Source organism: Populus nigra, chromosome 18, assembly GCF_951802175.1.
Source record: "Populus nigra chromosome 18, ddPopNigr1.1, whole genome shotgun sequence".
NCBI classification, from domain to species: domain Eukaryota; kingdom Viridiplantae; phylum Streptophyta; class Magnoliopsida; order Malpighiales; family Salicaceae; genus Populus; species Populus nigra.
The window spans coordinates 13,992,855-14,013,446 of record NC_084869.1 but is presented as its reverse complement, the minus strand read 5'-3'; the positions used below and the strand labels follow the sequence as shown (position 1 = coordinate 14,013,446).

The 20,592-nt window shown below is 36.4% G+C and overlaps 3 protein-coding genes and 2 non-coding genes across 6 annotated transcripts; 1 reads left to right on the top strand and 4 right to left on the bottom strand.

Moving 5' to 3' along the window:
* Positions 1-621: 621 nt before the first annotated feature.
* Positions 622-3,025, bottom strand: LOC133678161 (rRNA 2'-O-methyltransferase fibrillarin 1-like). Its single transcript, XM_062100386.1, has 5 exons — positions 2,750-3,025; positions 2,071-2,381; positions 1,816-1,911; positions 1,644-1,721; positions 622-1,559 (listed from the first exon to the last, which is right to left on the bottom strand). Exons 1-5 carry the CDS (start codon positions 2,763-2,765, stop codon positions 1,263-1,265), a joined length of 798 nt encoding a protein of 265 aa, XP_061956370.1. The 5' UTR covers positions 2,766-3,025; the 3' UTR covers positions 622-1,262.
* On the bottom strand, positions 641-711 carry LOC133679019 (small nucleolar RNA snoR60). Its single transcript, XR_009836083.1, has one exon. It is a non-coding gene; the product is annotated as a small nucleolar RNA snoR60 (small nucleolar RNA).
* LOC133679018 (small nucleolar RNA snoR60) lies at positions 814-885 on the bottom strand. The gene has a single exon (XR_009836082.1). It is a non-coding gene; the product is annotated as a small nucleolar RNA snoR60 (small nucleolar RNA).
* Positions 3,026-3,653: 628 nt separating the features above from the next.
* LOC133678723 (small ribosomal subunit protein uS9m) lies at positions 3,654-8,013 on the bottom strand. Of its 2 annotated transcripts, XM_062101186.1 has the most exons (4): positions 7,312-8,012; positions 6,051-6,491; positions 4,244-4,324; positions 3,654-3,979 (listed from the first exon to the last, which is right to left on the bottom strand). In XM_062101186.1, the coding sequence occupies exons 1-4, from the start codon at positions 7,928-7,930 to the stop codon at positions 3,888-3,890; spliced, it is 1,233 nt and encodes a 410-aa protein (XP_061957170.1). In that variant the 5' UTR covers positions 7,931-8,012; the 3' UTR covers positions 3,654-3,887. The 2 variants fall into 2 exon arrangements, with proteins under 2 accessions (XP_061957170.1, XP_061957171.1); XM_062101187.1 differs by lacking the exons at positions 3,654-3,979; positions 4,244-4,324 and adding an exon at positions 4,331-4,564 and having other exon boundaries at positions 7,312-8,013.
* Positions 8,014-11,698: 3,685 nt separating this feature from the next.
* On the top strand, positions 11,699-12,857 carry LOC133677902 (protein SRC2 homolog). Its single transcript, XM_062100038.1, has one exon. It carries the CDS (start codon positions 11,838-11,840, stop codon positions 12,669-12,671), a length of 834 nt encoding a protein of 277 aa, XP_061956022.1. The 5' UTR covers positions 11,699-11,837; the 3' UTR covers positions 12,672-12,857.
* The last annotated feature ends 7,735 nt before the right edge of the window (positions 12,858-20,592 follow it).

Below are 20,592 nucleotides of genomic sequence, written 5' to 3'. Positions count from 1 at the left end.
AGGTCCAGTGACCGTTCTAGTCAGGGAATGAGCTAAACAAGCATGATACATGGGAGCTTTGACACATTTTACAATGGCAAATTGATAATCACAGACCGAACACAAGGCTATATAGATATTTAATTGAAACATAAACAGACATCTATCATAATGAAGCTAGCCACTAAAACATCCTTATGGGTATCCCCAATATATACATAGTGCAAGCTTTTAGACATTTCTAGACGTGAATATTAAATACTGCTGCCTCTAACAAAAAGTTGCATTTACATGACAATGGATAAAAATCACATGGATTTGATCAATTAAAGCTCCCTTTTTCATACAAGAGGATCAACAAGATGTATAAAAAAGCTAAAATTTACTTGAAGGAAAGCAAAACAACATGGCAGCAATTTCCTGCAAGCACAACTGACAATATAAAATGTAAACGTAATAACATTCCATGCATCGCATAATGATACTCCACTCATACTCTCAAACTAGTATATTTCAAAGCAGACAACAATTACACAGTGAATAAAAAGCACAGAAAATTTCTGAAAATACATAAAAAGGATGAAAAATAAAGTGTCCAGGAGAGAAAAGAGAGATGACACATTTGAAATACTGAAAATAAGAAAATTATATGATTCATACAAGCATCAGAAACTCGGTCTTGCATCACCCATGATGTCTTGAAGGGGAATCCGAGTACTTCATCGTATGCTAGATTTTAAAAATTACAAACAAGTAATAATAAAGAAAATAATAGAAGTCTCAAAAGGATTTCAGTGTCAATGATACGGGGAAAAGCTGCTTGGTATTTCAGCAAGCATCAGAAACTCGATTTTACATCACCCATTAAGTCTTGAAGGGGAATCCGAGTAAATTCATCATATGCGTGGACTTATACGCTTCAATTCCAATCAATGTGGAAAGTATCATAAGAAAGAAACTAAAATGCCTTGAATGAAATAAACCAACAGTGAGAACACATTGCTGGGCCAACACTGACACTGAGAGACGAAAGCTTGGGGATCGAAAGGGATTCGATACCCCAGTAGTCCCAGCCAGATGCCAAAAAGAAAAAACTTCCAAAATTTTCAAATAATGAAGCCAATTAGAGTGAAAAACCAATAAAAACATGAAGAAACTATAGTTAATTATCACAGAAATAAGTGAAATATGATATTGTCAATGGAGTTAGTGCTAGTACTTGGCAGAAACAGAAAACACAAAAACCATGTTCATTCAGTACAAACAAATAATTCAGTAGGAAATCATTTGAAGAATTCAAAACAAGATTTCAATTTTTTTTCCAAAATGGTGATAGTTGTTCCACAGCGGGGCTGTAATTCATTAGAAGGAATGATCTGAACTTTATTACAAAAGAAGAAAACCTGATCAGGCTGAGCAACATCAGAAAAGATCACATCAACCATGCCAACTAGCATGCGGTACTTGGCAGGATGCCTGGCATCTTCAATGATGGGAATAACATTGGTGCGTTTCTTTGCCATGTTAACTAAGTCTCTGCCACTTCTGTGAGAAAATTCTACTGCATATACCACTCCAGTCTACAAACAAATTAAACATTTTACGCCACATCCTTATGAGTAGACAACGAAGGAAACTATAATTTACAAATAAATAATACTTACAGGGCCAACAATATCAGATACATGAGAAACAGTAGTGCCAGAAGCAGCACCCAGGTAAAGAACTTTAGCACCAGGTTTCTTGATACAACAAGAAAACAAAAGGACGAGAGCACACATTGTCAATAAGCAGGTTATTTGAAACAAATTCTATCAAACCGTTGAATTAACTTACGATCCAAACATCATCAACACCACCAAGAATGGCAGAAGCCAATTTTGATCGGAAGGGGTTCCAAACCCTGTATTCAACTTTAGTTCCATCTTCATTCTGAGAAGAAAAGCATGATTTAATAAGACTAATAAAACAGCACAACATATTCTCCAAACAAGAAAAGAGAAACTTGATGCAACAGAGAATGAACATTCCAGAGTCTTCACAAAAGATGCAATTTCATCAATGGAGATAACATTTGAACAAAAGTAATACCTGGACAGAGATCTTCTTCTCATTGTAGACAGTTTCACCAGGAACCATATTCTTAGTAACAAGAGCATCTTCTTTACCCTTAGCAATGAACACCCCTTCATGTCTATGAGGCTCCACTACAACCTTGCTCCCACCTTTCATTCCTCCACCCCCACGGCCTCTTCCACCACCACGGCCTCTTCCCCCACCACCTCTGGTTTTTATGGCACTACCCCTTCCACCCCCACCTCCTCTTCCTCCTCCAAAACCTCTGCCTCTGCCTCCTCCATCACCTCTGCCTCCCCTGAACCCACCACCACTGCCACCTCGTCCTGCTCATATATGCACACGGATATATATATATATATATATATATATATATATATATATATATATAAAAAAAAAAAAAAAACAGGGCATGCTCTAAACAATAATGTATACAGTGTAAAGCAAGAAAAAAAAACCACTTCAACCAAAAAAAAGAAAAAAAAATAAAGATTAGTTAAGTCATTAGAGATGGTATTAATGTTTATTATAAAGTTTAATACTTTCGGGAATTAAAGGAAATACAAGAGACTTTGTTTCGTAAATAATAAGACAAACCATTGATAAAATGTCATCACTTTAGCTGTGAACTGGGAGAGCAAACGACACAATTATCAAGCCTTGCAACAAGAAAAAAGTGAAAAACTTTATCTACCTCTTGGGGGAGCCATCTCTGCTTCTGGCCGCTAAGACTTAGAAGAAAGTAGAGAGAAAAGAAGTAGGCTTGAGCTGCAAACAGATGGGAGGGAGGCGAACACCGAGCTTTTGCCGCTCAACTCGACCTCACTTTATAGTGTCTGATTTTAGGGTTTAGGGTTTTTTCTTTGAATGGCATGGCCTTATTCTCTGAAGAAGGTTGTGATGGTAAATGGACAAGACTGTTACTTTGAGTTTGTCAAAGCTCAGTAGCAATAGGCCGCCACAGGTATAGCTCCATCCCTTCTCTTCGAATGTTGTGTTTTGCTTTAGGTCGTCCCTTTAGTTTAGTCAATTCTGAAATTGATCCCTAACATTTTTAGAATTTGCAAGAAACTTTGTATTTTCGGTTTCCCACTGTTTACTTGGCCGTCTATTAATTGAGATGCTAATATCATATAATCCAATGTCTAAGTGTCATTTAAGAGACTATTTTTGTCTTCAAGTTTTTTGTAGTAAGAATTTTTTTAGTTGAAAACAATTGTCCCACAGATATGCTTTCAGGATTGTTTACTAATTACTAGTCATAGATTTTTAACTTTCAAACTAAAATCATGAGGACACAGTTATTAATTATTAAATTTATGATAAATAAATAAGATATTATTTATCTCTATACAAATTGCAACTGCACCAGCTCACCCCCTCCCCCAGTCAAGTGGGGAAAGAGGAGCGGTGGAACTTTAGGGTGCACTAGTCTCTCGTCATATGAGAGACGTATTCGAACAAAGAGCAGAGGTTCAGTATTCAGAAAGGAATTTCACAGCACATTACTGCAAGTGCAAAACGAGTTTCACCTACTGAAACAAGTTATTCGGCTTGAATAACACTGGTTTTTGGAATGTTTCCATGAAAACTAAACAAAATCTGAAATGGTTGCATTTCATATCATCAAGGACAAAAGAATAGGAAAACATAAGAAATCCTTCTCAGGCCCTCCAAAGACTGGTGATGTAAATATGGATTACAAGCTACCACCATGAGATATTTCACTGTCAGCCAAATGAACCTCACACTATTGTGTCATGATGTAAATTTGAATATTGAGGTTTCATGGACAAGCAGTCGTACAACAGAGCAGAACTTGTGTACTTTGATTAACGTTTGACCCATTGGAAGCTCTTTCTTGCTTTTGCCTTTCCTGGTTTTTTCCTTTCAACCACACGTGGATCTCTCGTCAAGAAACCGCCTGGTAACACAAAAATAAACATATTAGATATCGATTATATCTAACACAAGTGAAGACCTGAAGCTTATGATGGAAGAAGTGCATCACAGAAGAACTAGTATTTAGAACCAGGAGCCAAGTTTGGGACCAAAATGAGGCAGTGTGCTGTCATTCAAAATGAGGTGTGATTTTCACAGCCAATAATATGTTAATTTATTCATTACAGCAAAGCTTGATATAAAAGAGATGCATTTAAAACAAAAACAATATGCTTCGTAAGCATACCACTTCTGAGTGTGGGACGCAAGTCTGGTTCCCAGTTTTGCATGGCCCTGCTGATCCCCAACTGAATGGCTCCAACTTGACCTGTCACCATATAAATGATTTGAACTAAAAATTACGTTGTGCAGAATGTGGTTCTCAACTCTCATATACGTTAAGCATAATGTTATAAAGAAGATAACAGTGGTCAAGCCATTCTCCATTTGATGGGAAAAAGGATAAAAAGTAAAATAAAAACAAAAATAAAAAACCCCCCTGCAATCACTTATATCTGGCCTGAAAAGACAATCATCGAACACAACCTTCACAGATACAAGTTGGAACCTAATGAAATTCCAAAATTCAATCACAAAAAAATGGCAAGGAACTCATAAAAAAAGTTAAATAAATAAAGCACATGCTTTAGATGTAAAACAATTCAAAATTCCATTGCAGTAATTGTGATTGTATGAAAAAGAATTTCATACCAAGAGAAACACAAGGAAAGTCTAGATAAAGAGAACTATGATTCATGAAATGACATCCTCAATATTATTTCACATGAAAGCTAGGAGTATCTGGTTTCAAATGAATTTGTGTAAATCAAGAAGGGCTTTTACTTCATTGCCCAACCAATTACCACTAAATTAGAATCACCCCTTGCAGACATAGTGCAATAATGCTAACCTCTGATTTTGAGTTTCCACCATGCAACAGTAGAAGATGACATGTACTTATATTCTGGCATATCCAAAGTTTTACATACTTAAGATAAAAGGTAAGCAAATGGAATAGGAAATAGAGTTCATCTCTTGCTCAGAAACTAGCAAGCAAAACAAAAAAAGATTTTTATCTGATGACAAATGATAGTGGTTTATGACCGTGGGCAATAACAAATGAGAATAGCAGTTGGATTAGGATAAATGGGGGAAAGGTTCAATGATAACAACCACAAGAATGACTCAACTCAACTAACCATCAGTTCCCAGCTATAGTTTAACTAATATGCTGATATCCTGAGACACAATCCTGTCTGTGCAAGGTAAATGGAGAGCATTGGCCAGGAGAAGGATAACAAAGGGAAAATGGAGCATGCAGACAACTGGATACTGCACTGAAAGACTATAAAAATACTGCGGGTTTCAAAGGCTAGTTACGTCTAAAAATGTTGAACTCCCTTACAATTTCAACCCTTCCATCTTTCACTGCAACAAAGTTCAGAAGAATTTGCTTACAGAGCTTTCCAAAAACTTAGAGGCTGCCTTCACAAGACAATTGTTAAAATCAACTTAAAATAAGATTCAATATATCAATCAAAGGCACTTAGAATACAAGAAAAGAAAACACAGGTGATGAACTAACTTCTGGATCAACCACTAAATGAAAACAAGCAGGTAAGCCACCAGGAGAAAGGAAAGCATTTTAAGAAGATGCTACAATAAGAGAACCATAACATGAATAAACTTAATCTCATGTACTCATGGAATTGGAGCTGTTTTTAAATTTTATTAAAAAAGAAAGAGCTATTTGCCTGTAACAATATACTCCATGCAAGAGGAGAAAAGAATCTTGTCAAATACCAAAAATAAGAGTTAATGAAAACTACAAAATAAGTCTATGCACTTTATCTAGCAAGAGAAGTATCTCTGTACCATATTACAAAAAAAAAAAAGGGTGCAAACCAGATTATATGTTGTAAGTGAGAGAAAAAACAAGTTTTCTTTAATTTTACAGAGGGTTAACTTGAGCTATTGCGGATGGCACCTTAAGTAAAAAGAGAGAAAACAATAAAATATGTAATATTCTGTGAACTAGGAACAATTAAGCTCACCTGAAACACCACCGCCTTTGACAGTGCAAGTAACATCCCAAAGACCTAAGGTCTTTGTCTCAGAGAAAGGTCGCAAAAGGGCAGCGCGATGATCAAGCATTGGGAAATAGACATCAAATTGTTTGTCATTAACAATGAATTTTCCATCACCAGGTTGAACCCAAACACGGGCAATGCTACATTTCCTTCTTCCTGTTCCATAAGCTCTTCCTTTATCATCTACCTGTCTCACTCTAGCTCTAGCAATTTCTTCCTGTTTCTGGCGTTCTATTTCAGCTCTTGGGGATTTCATTATGTTCTTTTCATAACGCATGTCCTCTAACTCACTTAAAGGAGGCAATCCTTCAACCCCATCAAAATCCTTGAGGGCAATTAAACTGTCCAACATTGCATCTGTTATTCCAGATGCTGCAATAAGGTCACCAAAAGCACGATTTGGACCTGCAATATGGATCAATATAAACTTTCAGAGACTATCACCAGCCTTGACACCAGCATATGATTGAATTAGTTAACATGCAAGAAAATAATTTTCAGATTGCACCTTGTCATTCAGTAATTTCATTAAATGAAAAATAATTTTCACAAAGAATAACACAATAGAAAACTGCTGACGGGTGAAATAGTTTTGAATAAACCATTTGACAAAACAGCTCAATGATACATATGCTTTCACATAGATTTGCTATTGATATTTCCAAGATGTGATTCAGATAATTACATCTTCAATATATGGTGCGAGTAATGCAGTAAAAAGAATAGCTTTGACGAGTATTTCATTTCTAACAGTATTGCTGCTTGCAGGCAATCAAGTAAGGGTGAAATTCTAAACCCGGTGTATAAATTAACTCAATAGCTTATCATAACGTCATTGGTTAATTGTCCCAAGCACAAGGAGACACCTAAGCTGCATATACAGTCCAGAGGATCGCATGATAAATTAATTATGTTTCAGAATTTGTAGACCAGAAAGTCCAATATGCTATCAAGTGGATCACTCAATGCATTCTTCTGCAAGTAGAGCAAGTTTACTTCAATGTGCGTCATGCAAAGATAGCATTTTTGACACTCTACTCATTAATCAGTAAGCTCTGTACTATAGGGAAAGACATGATTGCTATGTAAAGACTTGAACTTTACTCATTAAAGCCAGCCCTATCAATACTCTCCCAAAAAAACCCAGTAACTACTTCAAGCCTATATAATCATTCATTCATTCAAAGAAGTGAAAATAAATGAAAAGAGGAGCTTGCTTGCTTGCCTTTGAGAACGGCATTGAGTTCCTCCTTTTCTTTCTCAAGCATCTTCTCCTCTTCAGCACTTCTCTCACTTGGAACATTCTCGCCCCAATTAATATTACCTTCACCACTCCGTACTACACCCTCTCCAAAATCAAACACCTTATCCTCCTTCTCCTCCTCCTCAAAACTCCACTGCTTCACCCCCAACGATGAAGTCCGCCACTCACCACCACCACCACCAATATCACTAACGCTCCTTTCATTAATCACATCTTTCTCGAGTCGATCAAATATATATCGACCTCCGTCGTCACCATTTTCATCTTCTTTTAGCCACGACTCTTCATCCTCCCCCTTGGCGGTCACAGGTGAATCGGTGATGCGAGGAACGCCAGTGTCCGAGTCTTGGGGGAATAAGGAATCGAAATTTCCTTCATTTTCTCCGGAAAGTTGCCAGATGTTGTAGCCTGGCTGGTCTCTTTTGTTGTTGTTGATGTTGTTGTCGTCGTCGTTAGTAGAAAAGGGTCTGCTGAGTAGGAGGAAAGTGGAGGAGGTGGAGTTATGAGGTCGTGGAGTTATCAGGGATCTAGAGAGGAGACGGATATGGGAGGGTTTTGGGAGGAGACGAGACCACACCATTTTTGGCCAAAGAAGAAGAAGGTGAAGAAGAAGCGGTGTAGGGAGGTCGCGGAGCAAGTTCTTTCCTTTGGGTTTTTCACGCTTTAGTTAGGGTTTTACATTTGAGCTTCCAATTCGGCCCAATATCAATTACTTGGTATTGTGTAAAGCCTTATATGGCCCAATATCTATTAATTAGCTTTAGACACTCTTAAAAGTAAAAATAGGAAGAGAAAAGGACTTGATGCAGTTTTTAAGGTATTGGTCGATAGCTATCTCTATGTAAGAATGATAGAAATAATAAAAATAAATTTATTTTATATTTTTATATAATTATTATTTTAATAAAGTATGTTTTTGTCTTTTTTTTATCTGTTTTATGTCTTCGTGTCTTTATTCCTTTAATAAAATATGTTTTTTTTTTCATTTCTGTATCTGTTGGTTTACTATGCTGAAACATTTATCAAATGTAACCTTAAACTATTTGTTATTTTTTTACGTTTTTTTTATATTGAAACATTAATCAAGCGTGGCCTTAAACTATCTCAAAAAAGTAAGTGGTTCACTTTATTATTTTTATCACTAATTAAAATAGACCCGTAATTTTTTTTATTTTCCTTTTTATCACTTAATTATTTAACAAATACCAAATACTTATTTCTTCAAGTTTGTCCATATATATATATATATATATATATATATATATATATATATATATATATATATATATAAGATTATAGGGAATGAACCGCTTAATTCGTACATGTATTGCATATATGCCATGTCCATCTTGAGAATCATCTGCAAAAATCTTCAGAGACTTTTCTTCTTCTTCTTCTTCTTCTTCTTCTAATCTGTATGTATCGACACTTTTCTTGTTTTCAAAGGGATTTTTAGACACAAATAATGGCTTTGAGTTTTGCCTAGTTTAGCCTATGGTCATAGCCGACTTAAGCGAGGAATCATTTAGATATATAATGGTTCAAAGCTCTCACTTGATAAAATTAAAGGCCTAAAAGATAAATAACATATATTTATTACTTAATTATACTTGTAGGTTGCTCTTACTTGATATGATAAAAGATCCTAATTACATAATGAAAATTTCTCAAGGCTTCGCTTGTTAAATATACATAAAAAATAATGAAAAATACATGTGGTTTTTTAATATTTTAAAAGGTCCATTTATAGTTTTATTCAAAATCTCTATTCACTTTATACCGAACCTGTCACGGTGCTGCCTAAACGTAGATATATATATCACCCATCACATTAGGTGTTTAATTTGATGTATTTGAATAACAAAGGCATCTGGCTCTCAACTCCATTAGTCTTATTATTGTAACCCAGCAAGTTCAACACTTTAAATTATAGTATCCATCTTATAATTTTATAATATAGTATGCATGCAATACTCATTTCCTTTCTTAGGCAAGTTCTTTTAGATAAATATTGTTTAGTGTATATTAGCCTTCGTATCTCCGCTTCGCTACGGGGCTGAATATTTTTTTAACAAAAAATAATGTTCGTGTACTGAAAATAAGCAAATGTATATATAAAAAACCATTTATAACAAATATGTAAAAATGTTAATTAGAGCTAGGCCAACACGAGACATCTCATCAAACCCACAATCTAAATTATGTAATTGGAATAACCCGGTTAAAAATTAAAAGAATTATAAAGCTTTTTTTATATAAATATTTTAACATTTTAAACTCATGAACTAAGTTATTAAACTTGAAGCATCCAAGATAGAAAAATCACAAAGTTTAATTTTAAAAATAAATAAATATTAAAGGATGAATTAAAAAAAATTAATTCATGCCAAAGGATTTAAAAAAAAATTCAAAAAAAAATCAAGATCACTATAACTACTATTATTAACAAGTAATACTATCATTATTATTATTATCATTATGACCATCATAATTATTTATATTATTATTAAAATTACTGTTGTTGTTGTTATTATTATTATCATTACCACAATTATTGCTAATATTATCATTATTGATAATAATAGCAACATTTCTATTAATATTATTACTATTTTAACAATCAACACCTAATCATCATCATTATCGTTGTTGTTGCTATTGATATTGTCGTTATCACTATCATCGCAACAATTATTATTAGTATTTTTATTATCATCATTATTCTTCTTCCCCCTCGTGTCATCACTATTATTATTATTTATAATAGTAGTAGCAATAACAACATCAATAGTATTGTTGTCACCATAACACTATAAAAACTACAACTTATTTTTTTTTAACTATTATTACCACTATTATTGTTGCCATAACTATCATTACTAATATTATTACAATCATCATCATCATTATTATAATTATTAATTTAATTAATGTTGTTGTTGTTATCATTATCGACAATATTATTATTTTCATCATATTTTTTATAATATTATAATAATCACCATCATTATTATTATAACTAACATTACAATTATAATCGTCGTCGTCATCATCAATATTACCATGATTATTAATGTAATTATTATTGTTATTACTGTTATTATTATTATTGAAAAAATAAAAACCATGAACTTGATTCGAAGAATAGAAGTAGAAACTATAAAATTTTTGATAAAAGCATCAAGAAAAACAACAAGAAATCAAAAGAAAAGGGACTAAATTGAAATCACTATTATCATTTAAAAAACAAAAATCATAAACTTGATTTGAATAATCAAATTACAAGCCATAAAAACTTTGATAAAAAATTAAATAAAAAAATAAAAAAATTAAAAGTAAAAAGACTGGATTGAAGCGCCTTATATATACATATTAAGAACCAAGGTAAAATTGAAAGCAAACAAAATTTCAATTAAAAAAAAAACTAAAAAACAACAATTAAAACTTAATGGTCTGAATTTAAAATTAAAAAAAATGAAGATTATAGTGTATTTACAAGAGTAGAAAAGAGAAATAAAATAAAATAAAAACAAGAAAGGATCGCTGACGAGACACTAGCCCGATTTTAAGCACACGGGCCGGGCCGCTTATAAAGAAAGAGAAGGGAATAGTGTATTTGATGATGACAATTATGTTTCTGGCGCAGGGAGCCATGGCCGGTCTAGCTCAATGCATGCTTCCCGTGTTGAACCCGCGTGCAAGCCTAGAAGAAGCATCTATGAACTATACTCTTCTCTGCCTTTTGCTTTGCTGCATCCTAATTCCTATCGCCTTTATGCCTTGCCTTGTCCCGGATTTTGGTTAAAGAACATCCGACTTTAAGCATTAATTAGGGCATCTCCAAACGCAACGCAGGAGGTAAAAGAAGAAGCACAGCTACTTAAAGAACTATCCTTTAGCCTTTAATTTCCTCTTAATTAATAGCTAGCTCCATTAATTAATGGGAATGCATTATGAAAGCGGTCGATGTGAAAAGAAGATAACTTCAAAAGTCCGTACTGCTTAACTTCTTCCTCCTCTTCAATACACAAGTGACTCTTCAAATTAATGGCTTTTAATTTTACTTTGAAATATATACACGTAAAATTAAAAACTACATTTAAAATATCATATTAATATTTTGACACTTCAAAATAGCATAGATGCTATTATCATGCCTTCTTTTATACATGGAAAAGGACAGAGAAAAAGTAAGTACCTGTCCCAGAAATCCTTATCTTTCGCCTAAAATTACATTCTTAGCCGTTACTGCCATGCGCATTAAGGAATCACCTTCACCCACCATACAAAATTACCACACTGGTGCTGAATGGATATATATATGGGCAAACGCCAACAAATCAAAAGGGCTTTCTAGACCATTAATTACCTCCTTACCCCAACTACAAGTCCAAAGTCCGAGTACTGAAACCTATATATAAATACATCCCCGCCACGCTAGCTGCTTGCCGCATGCACAAAGTATTCCAGTCCCCAAAGACCAGATCATGGCTTCTCGATACGAGGTTGAAGTCACCATCTCTTCTGCTAAAGACCTCAAAAACGTTAACTGGCGCCATGGCTCTTTGAAGCCATATGCTGTCGTGTGGGTTGACTCCAACTACAAATGCTCCACTCGAGTCGACGACGAAGGCGACACCTCTCCTTTTTGGGACCAAACTCTGGTCATCCCCTTACCATCTGGTCGCATCGAAGACCACACCCTCCACATCGACATCGTCCACGCCGGCTCCGAGGAGGGCACCAAGCCCCTCATCGGCTCCGCTAAGCTCAAGCTCATTGACGTTCTCGACGACGTCGACATCGGAGAACGAGCCACCCGCGCTCTCCAGCTCAAGCGTCCTTCCGGCAGACCACAGGGGAAACTCGACGTTAAGGTCACCATTAGAGACCCTCGCTATCGTGCTCCTGATGCTTACCGTGAACCTCCTTACGGGGTTCCTCCTCCGTCATCTTCGAGAGACTACCCTTACGCGACACCCTATGGCGCACCACCACCGCAGCCAAATCCGTACTACTCAACAGCAGCTCCGCCAACAGGGTATCCGTACAGCGCGCCCCCACCTACGACATACGGGCAGCCGAGTTACGGTTATGGGGGTTACGGGTATGGAGAGCAGCAACCTGTGGTTGTGGAGGAGAAGAAGAAAAGTAAGTTTGGAGGGATGGGGACAGGATTGGCCGTGGGTGCGGTGGGTGGGGTCTTAGGTGGACTGGCATTGGCTGAGGGCATTGATGCTTTGGAAGACCATGTTGCTGATGACGTGGCAGAGAAAGTCGAGGATGATCTTGCCTACGATGATGATGCCGGTGGCTGGTGATGAACGGTAAAAGATGATGATTTCTGATCTCTAAACTTTGCTAGCAGGGGTCCACGTGAGCATGACAGATGGACCCTTTATCAGTTGCTGTTTCTTTTACAATCTAGAAATGTCAGGAGGGGAACATTTCATCTCACAAGTCTCTGTCTTTTTTATATTCCAATAATTAAATCTAAAATTAAACTAGTCCTCTATCTTGAACGCCAAGTGGAATCGAATCTTTCGCAAAACTGTATCCAAATTATGCATGAAAATCGCACCCTATCTTCTTCTTCTTCTTCCTTTTATATATATATATATATATAAAGGTTGCTTAATTATAATTAAGTTAATCTTGTTCTATGGCCACAGTAAAAAGGAGAGAATAATTAAGGCTTCTGGATATGCTTAAACAAACTAATAAATAAGCTTTGGATCGATCTATGTGAGAAGAGACACACACACACATATATGGCATGAATCCCTTTATTAATTTAACCTAATTACGAAGGATCGATGTGTTTTTTGCATCCTCTCGTTAACATCATGAAGGAAGAGCTAGCAATATATAGTCATCGAAACAGAACAAATTAAGTCGCTATATATTTTAATTCTATATATGGCATATATAAAATAATAGAATATAGTCATCCATTAGAATAATTAATATATGGTCCCAGCAGTTTCATTACAACTTTATTTTCAAGGGAAAATTAACGACATGCATATATACCATCGATTATTGTTATCTATCTATGATCAAAGCTGGGAGACGCAGCCAAGAAGATTAATAAACGGCTACCTAGCCCCACTCAATAACGGACAAAACTATATATATATCAATATATATGATCAATCTTAAGATTGATTTTGTCAATAAAATTCAATGTACGTAATCCCTATAAACCTTGATTATTATTTTTTATTCATTGTCAAGGCACTTGGGCTAGCTAGCTAAGTTTATATATATTAAGATATGATCGTAAATTCAATACATACAATTAGGTATATATGCATGGTCCTAAATATTGTCACACGTTGAGCAACCTCCTGATCATCAGTCGACTAGTGACTCGTGGCCTGGGTGTGAATTTCACGTTCGTTCACCGCTGTTAAAAATAAATGTACACACATTTTAGAAAGAAACCCTAAATTAACTCATGCATCTTCTACGCACGCACTACTGATCTCCTCTCTCGATCCTTGACCGTATCTTCTTTCTTTCTCTTTTTATTGAATAAATAACATGCTACTCTTGTTCCTTCCTTCACTCATTTTCTTCTTTATTGAATAGACATGTTGCTGCCGAGGATATGCGCTGTACCAGACAAAAGTGTTAGTTTCGTAGGCTCTTAACTACACAAATAATTGTTAAAAGCAAGAGACTGTATTATTGCAGTTGAAGAACTGAGGCTTTATATCAGCCTTTACATAGCAGGAATATCGGAAATAACAGAACCACTAAAGACGTGGTCAAACGATTACAAAGAAATCAAATCTAAAGTGAAGTCCAAAGAATCAGGACATTATTAACCAAAAACAGCAGCAACAGTTAAGACTAAGTCAATAAAAGAACACAACAAACTCTCCTTTAAACTGACTTGCAATTTTCACCAGTTTATATTTGGTGCCATGCAAACTCCAAGCAGTTCTCTTAATCTTGTGAACACTTCAAGCGTCAAAGGCTTAGTCATAATGTCTGCTAACTGATCTTTGGAACCACAATACTCTAACTTAACAATTTCATCCATTGTTAAGTCACGAAGAAAATAAAATCTAACATCAATATGCTTGCTTCTTCCGTGCATAACGGGGTTTTTTGATAATTCAATAGTAGAGCTGTTATCATAGAATATATCAGTGCACTTACTTTGTTCAAGACCAAGCACATCAAGAATTCTACGCATCCATATACTTTGACATGCGCAAGAGGCAGCAGCTATGAACTCAGCTTCAGTAGTGGAAAGAGTGACTACTGGTTGTTTCTTTGAAGACCATGCGACAACACCTGAACTGAGTAAGAATGCATATCCTGATGTGTTTTTCCGGTCTTCAGTATCTCCTATATAGTTGCTGTCCGTGTAGGCTGCCAATTTTTCTTCTTCACCTCTTTGGTAAGAGATTCCCAACTCAGTTGTCCCTTTGATGTACCGAAGAACTCTCTTTACAGCTTGTTGGTGTAACTCAGTTGGTCTTTCCATGAATCTGCTGATTAAACTTACCACAAAAGCTAAGTCTGGTCTGGTGGCAGTCAAATACATGAGGCTGCCCACCATTTGCTTATATGTTGTTGCATCAACACTTACCCCACCTTCATCTTTTACAAGTTTGAAACCTGGTATAATTGGATTTTTGACAGGATTGCAGTTTCTCATGCCAAATCTTTCAAGCACCTCCTTAGCATATTTCCTTTGATTGATGAAGATCCCTCCACTATGTTGTACAACTTCCACGCCAAGAAAATATTTCATTATCCCAAGATCAGACATGTCAAACTCTTGTTTCATAGAGTTCTTGAACCTTTCAAACATTTCTACATTATTTCCTGTAAAAATAAGGTCATCAACGTATACACTTACAATAAGACATTTCCCTTCCATTGTCTTTGTAAACAAGGTATGTTCACTCGGACACCTTTCAAAACCTTCTTTAATGAAATAGGACTCCAGTTTGTTGTACTAAGCTCGAGGAGCTTGCTTGAGTCCATATAGAGCTTTCTTGAGTCTATAAACCTTGTATTCTGCTCCTTTTATTTCATAGCCTTGTGGTTGTTCAATAAACACTGCTTCGTTCAGCTCTCCATGTAAGAAAGCACTTTTCACATCGAGCTGATACACATCCTAACCTCTGCAAGCAGCAAGAGCTAGGATCATTCCAATGGTATCCCATCGAGCTACCGGTGCAAAGACTTCAGTATAATCAATTCCAAATTTCTGTGAGAATCCCTTTGCTACAAGCCTTGCTTTGAGTTATCTATTTTCCCATTCTCATTTAGCTTGGTCTTAAAGACCCATTTTACTCCAATTTGTTTGGCTCCATGTGGAAGTGTAGTCAGCTCCCAAGTTCCATTCTTCTCAATGGATTTGATTTCCAAATCCATTGCTTCTCTCCACTTCGGGCTTTTGGCAGCTTCTTCAAAGGATATATGATCATTGGAGGTTGTAAACAACATTAAGTTAATTTCTTCATCTAAGTCAGATAACCCTCACCACTTACATAATCCTGCAAGTAAGCTGGTATCCTTCTAACTCTCCCTTGAACTGGACCGGAAACGGCTTCGCTGGATGAAGAAATTGTCCCAATAGAATTATCATCAGTAGCACTAGAACTGTCACCAATAGCACTGGTGTCAACCTGCTGCTCTTCTTTTGCATTATCATCTGCATTATCATTTTCTTCTGCATTGTCATATACTGGTTGCACATTATCTTCATTACTGTTGTCAACCGGTTGCTCTACTGCTGGAGCATTTTCTGTAACCTGCTGCTCTGCTTCTGCATTGTCACCCCACGCAAGAATTTGATTTCCAGTTTCTTCAGTACCCCAATTCCATTGCTTATCTTCTTCAAACACCACATCTCTGCTCACAATAATTCTTGTAGACACTGGATCATACATTCTATAAGCTTTAGATTCTTGACTCAACCCCAAAAAGACACATCGATGGCTTTTATCATCAAGTTTCTGCCGGTGTTTGTCAGGAATGTGAACATGACCAATGCAACCGAACACTTTGAAATATTCCACTGATGGCTTGAACCCAGACCATGCTTCCTCTGGTGTCTTGTCTTTTACTGCAAAGGTAGGACATCGGTTGAGCAAATGAATAGCCTAGTTGACAGCTTCTGGCCAAAATATTTTTGGTACAAGCTTCTCTGTTAACATACAACGAACCATATTCATAATCGTCCGGTTCTTTCGCTCTGCAACCCCATTTTGCTGTGGGGTATAGGCTGCTGTGAGTTGTCTAACAATACCATTAGAGCTGTAATATTCATTAAAATCAGATGAGGTAAACTCCCCACCTCGATCAGTTCGGAGACAACATATAACATTTACAGATTCTTTTTCTACTAGACTCTTGAATTTTTTGAACATGGCAAGTGTTTCTGATTTAAGATTCAAAAAATAAGTCCACAGCTTTCTACTATAATCATCTGTAAACGTGAGTATATACCTCTTATGACTGTTTGACTCAGGTGTAATGGGACCACAGATGTCAGCATGGATGAGTTGCAGTTTCTGTGTAACTCTCCACATACTCTTTCTAGGAATGATTTCTCGATGTTGCTTTCCTATCATACATACTGTGCAAACAGCAGAGGACTCACTGAGATGAGGTAGGCCTTTCACCATCTTCTTACAAGACAAGGTACTCAAGCCCTTGAAATGTAAATGCCTATATCTACGGTGCCACAGGTCAGCTGGATTTTCAGATGTGGTTTTGAAGCATGTAGGAATTGAGACTTGAGCTTGCACCCGTGTTTCTCTTTCAGCCAGAAGAATAAACATCCGATTAGCAGACATTTGAGTACTCATAAGTAACCCTTGTTCATGATGATAAATTTTGCATTCACCATGTTCCATTAGAATAGCCAGTTTGCATTATTGGAGCTGACCAATACTAAGAAGATTATTTTTGAGCTCAGGTAAGTAAAATACATCAGCAATCATCTGACTTGTACCATTAATTCGAAGCTTGATGTTTCCTTTTCCCATTACAGCCATTTTGGTGTCATTGCCAAGCTTTACAACTTGCCGAAAAGACTCATCCAGATGAATGAACCACTGCCTATCACCAGTCATATGATTGCTGCAGCCTGAATCAAGAAACCACATTGTTTCTTTAGAGTTGGTAAGTTCTGTTTGAGCCATCAGCAACATTTCTTCTTCATTTATTTCAGCATAATGAGCTCTTTTTTCTCAGCTAGGACATTCATATTGAAAGTGTCCTAGCTTGTGACACTTGTAGCACTCCACAAGTGCTTTGTTGAATCCATGTCTGCCTCTGCCTTTCCCACGACCCCGAAATGTACTTCGACCACCTCTATTTTTGCCTCCTTCATATGAAACATTCAGAGCTTGTTCATCATTTTGAAAATGATGATTCAATCTTTGTTCATGAACAAGTAAGTTGCTTTGAAGTTCATCTGTGGTAAGTTGGCTCAAATCGTTAGACTCTTTTACTGAACATACCATATAGTCAAATCTGAAAGTCATTGATCGTAAAATTTTCTCAATGATCATGACTTGCTCCATCATCTCACCATGAACTTTCATCTTATTTACAATCGTTAATGTTCGAGCAAAGTACTTGTCCACTTTCTCCCCTTCCTTCATTTGCAGCACCTCAAATTCTCTTCTTAAAGCTTGCAATTGAGCTCTTTTGACTCGTGTTGATCCCTGATATTTCTGCCTCATAGAGTCCCATATGCTCTTAGCACTTCCTTTATCAAGGATAGTCTTCATGATAGTGCGATCAATGGACTAAAACAGATAGTTCTTTACCTTTAAATCTTTGATTTGGAGTTGTTTTTGTGCCTCGGTTAGCACAACTCCATCTTATGCAGCTGAAGAAACTCCTATTTCTATCAAATCCCAGTACTCTTTTGAACGAAGAAGATTCTCCATACGCATAGCCCAGTGGTCATAGTGACCATCAAACTGAGGAATGGCTGCTTGAACATATTTATCTGTAGCCATCTCAGACTTCTCGTTCTTATCTCAATTTGGTGTTTCACTCTTTCTCTTGTGTTTCACTCCTGCTCTAGTGTTTTACTCACCAGGTGTTTCACTCCTCTCTTGTTTAGGAATTGCAATTCCAAACAAAACTCTCAATCAAGCCCCCTATGTGTTGAGGCTCTGATACCAAATGTCAGTTTCGTAAGCTCTTAACTACACAAATAATTGTTAAAAGCAAGAGACTGTATTATTGCAGTTGAAAAACTGAGGCTTTATATCAGCCTTTACATAGCAGGAATATCGGAAATAACAGAACCACTAAAGACGTGGTCAAATGATTACAAAGAAATCAAATCTAAAGTGAAGTCCAAAAAATCAGGACATTATTAACCAAAAACAGCAGCAACAATTAAGACTAAGTCAACAAAATAACACAACAAAAAGGCCCCTCAAGGATATATGATGATTTACCGCTTAATTATTACTCTCATGAAAAAGAGGAAGAGAACAGTTCAAACAACCAAAAAGCTCATCACAAGCTGCAATGGTTCTTCAGTCAAAATCAGATAATTGATTTGCATTGATCCATGCAATACTATTCGTCTGATAATATTATGCTGTTTTTTATTGCAGAGGGCATCGTTGTGTACGTAGCCACCCTTTCACGCTCGGGAGAGAATCACAGCCCACCTACCAGCTTTAACAATATATATCAGCATCTACGTACTTTTCTCATTTTGGCCACTCAACAGTTTTATTGAGCTTCAACTATCACATGCAAAAGCTCTCCTATGCTTCATTTTGATTCTCATAGCTTCACACTAAAGCATAGCAGTGACAATATCGCAAGCTATTATGTGTGTAGACATAAGAGCTATTAAACCCTTTGGATTCTGCACCTTAATTTGTTCATATTTTGCGGTTTAGGAATCTGATCAATCTTCAAACTATTACTAGATGGATATCAACACTTGATCACATTGAAATTTAGAGCGTTGTATTACTCTATTTAGCCAACTTTGTCAAAACAACCTGATACAGTGCTTATAAATCATGCTTTGGTGCATCAAATAAGAAAATTAATCCCTGCTTCGATCACAACCATGATCACATAATTTAAGAAAATGCCTTGACACGGAATTTTTCTTAGTGATGATATAAGATTCCAGGAAAATATTATTTCAAAACCAGAACTCATTCCTTATGATGCAGCATGTGTTTCCACTTCACTTCACATGCATGCACAACAGTTGATTGGATATCTATGTAAAAAACACCTCCAACCACCTTTTAGACCGGTTCGGTTGCATGTGATCAGCTTAAAAAACGAGGGTGACATCCTTCAATTTTAAATTAATGCATGTTCTCACCCATTTGCTCCTTCCCCTTTATTAGGAGACATGCAGTGGTGCAGAATTGAAAGAGTGCTTTTATAAGACCTGTTGGGACGCCGACATTCATAGCGTCTCTTACACGGAGCTGCTGTTAAGACATGTTGGAACCATCAGAATAATTGCTGCCTGCAGAATAGTTCATAAAAGAGCAACTACCAGCATTAGAGGACTGCTGAGATTGGGGGGGGGGGGGTGTTGGATTTCTGAATCATACTAGCAGAAGGTTTCTTGTGTTTTTAACTGTTGAGAAGAATTTCATGAGCCAGCGATTGTCCGTGGAGATCAAAAAGGGAAACCAGTTTTCCTTGGACCGATAGTCCGCAATTACATATATATATATATATATATATTCAAAACCAAGATTCTTATAAATTGTTGCTTTGAACTTCGAGGAGTCAAAGGGTGTCCAGAGACCTTTAACTCATCAGCAATATATTTTGCTTCTTAAAGAAATTGAGCTACAGACTCATCATCAATGGTTAATTCTTGTAGCTGAATATGAAGTTGCAAAAGTCTATTTTCAGAAACATAACCAAAAGATCTTTCAAGGATCTGCCATACCTCATAAGAGCTCTTGAGTTCCACAACGTACGTAAGAGCCTCCACAGGGATAGAAGCCAGAAGCCATGACAGCAGCTTTTGATCCTTCTAAAACCACTCGGCATATGCTGGATTTGGCTCCAGCTAGTACAGACGTTGTCTTGTTAGTAATTTCTGGAGGGGAGGGGTTGAGAAATATGAAGGCAGTTGATCGGGAAGCATGAGAGGATAGCCATAGATGGCTCTAATACCATGTTTCAAGCAATAAATTAAGAAAGAACTGTTTACAAGCTTAATTAAAGGGATGATTCCATTACTGATGTATA

What these genes read in the sequence shown, in the direction of transcription:
- LOC133678723 (XM_062101186.1), bottom strand. Translation starts at nt 7,930, where the DNA reads ATGGTGTGGTCTCGTCTCCTCCCAAAACCCTCCCATATCCGTCTCCTC. An exon ending in CAAAGGCGGTGGTGTTTCAG is followed by an intron (nt 4,325 to 6,050) that starts GTGAGCTTAATT and finishes ATATGGTGACAG; the next exon opens with GTCAAGTTGGAGCCATTCAG. An exon ending in GCGTCCCACACTCAGAAGTG is followed by an intron (nt 3,980 to 4,243) that starts GTATGCTTACGA and finishes TTGTGTTACCAG; the next exon opens with GCGGTTTCTTGACGAGAGAT.
- LOC133677902 (XM_062100038.1), top strand. Translation starts at nt 11,838, where the DNA reads ATGGCTTCTCGATACGAGGTTGAAGTCACCATCTCTTCTGCTAAAGAC.
- LOC133678161 (XM_062100386.1), bottom strand. An exon ending in GTGTTGATGATGTTTGGATC is followed by an intron (nt 1,722 to 1,815) that starts GTAAGTTAATTC and finishes TGTTGTATCAAG; the next exon opens with AAACCTGGTGCTAAAGTTCT. An exon ending in TATCTGATATTGTTGGCCCT is followed by an intron (nt 1,560 to 1,643) that starts GTAAGTATTATT and finishes ATTTGTTTGTAG; the next exon opens with ACTGGAGTGGTATATGCAGT.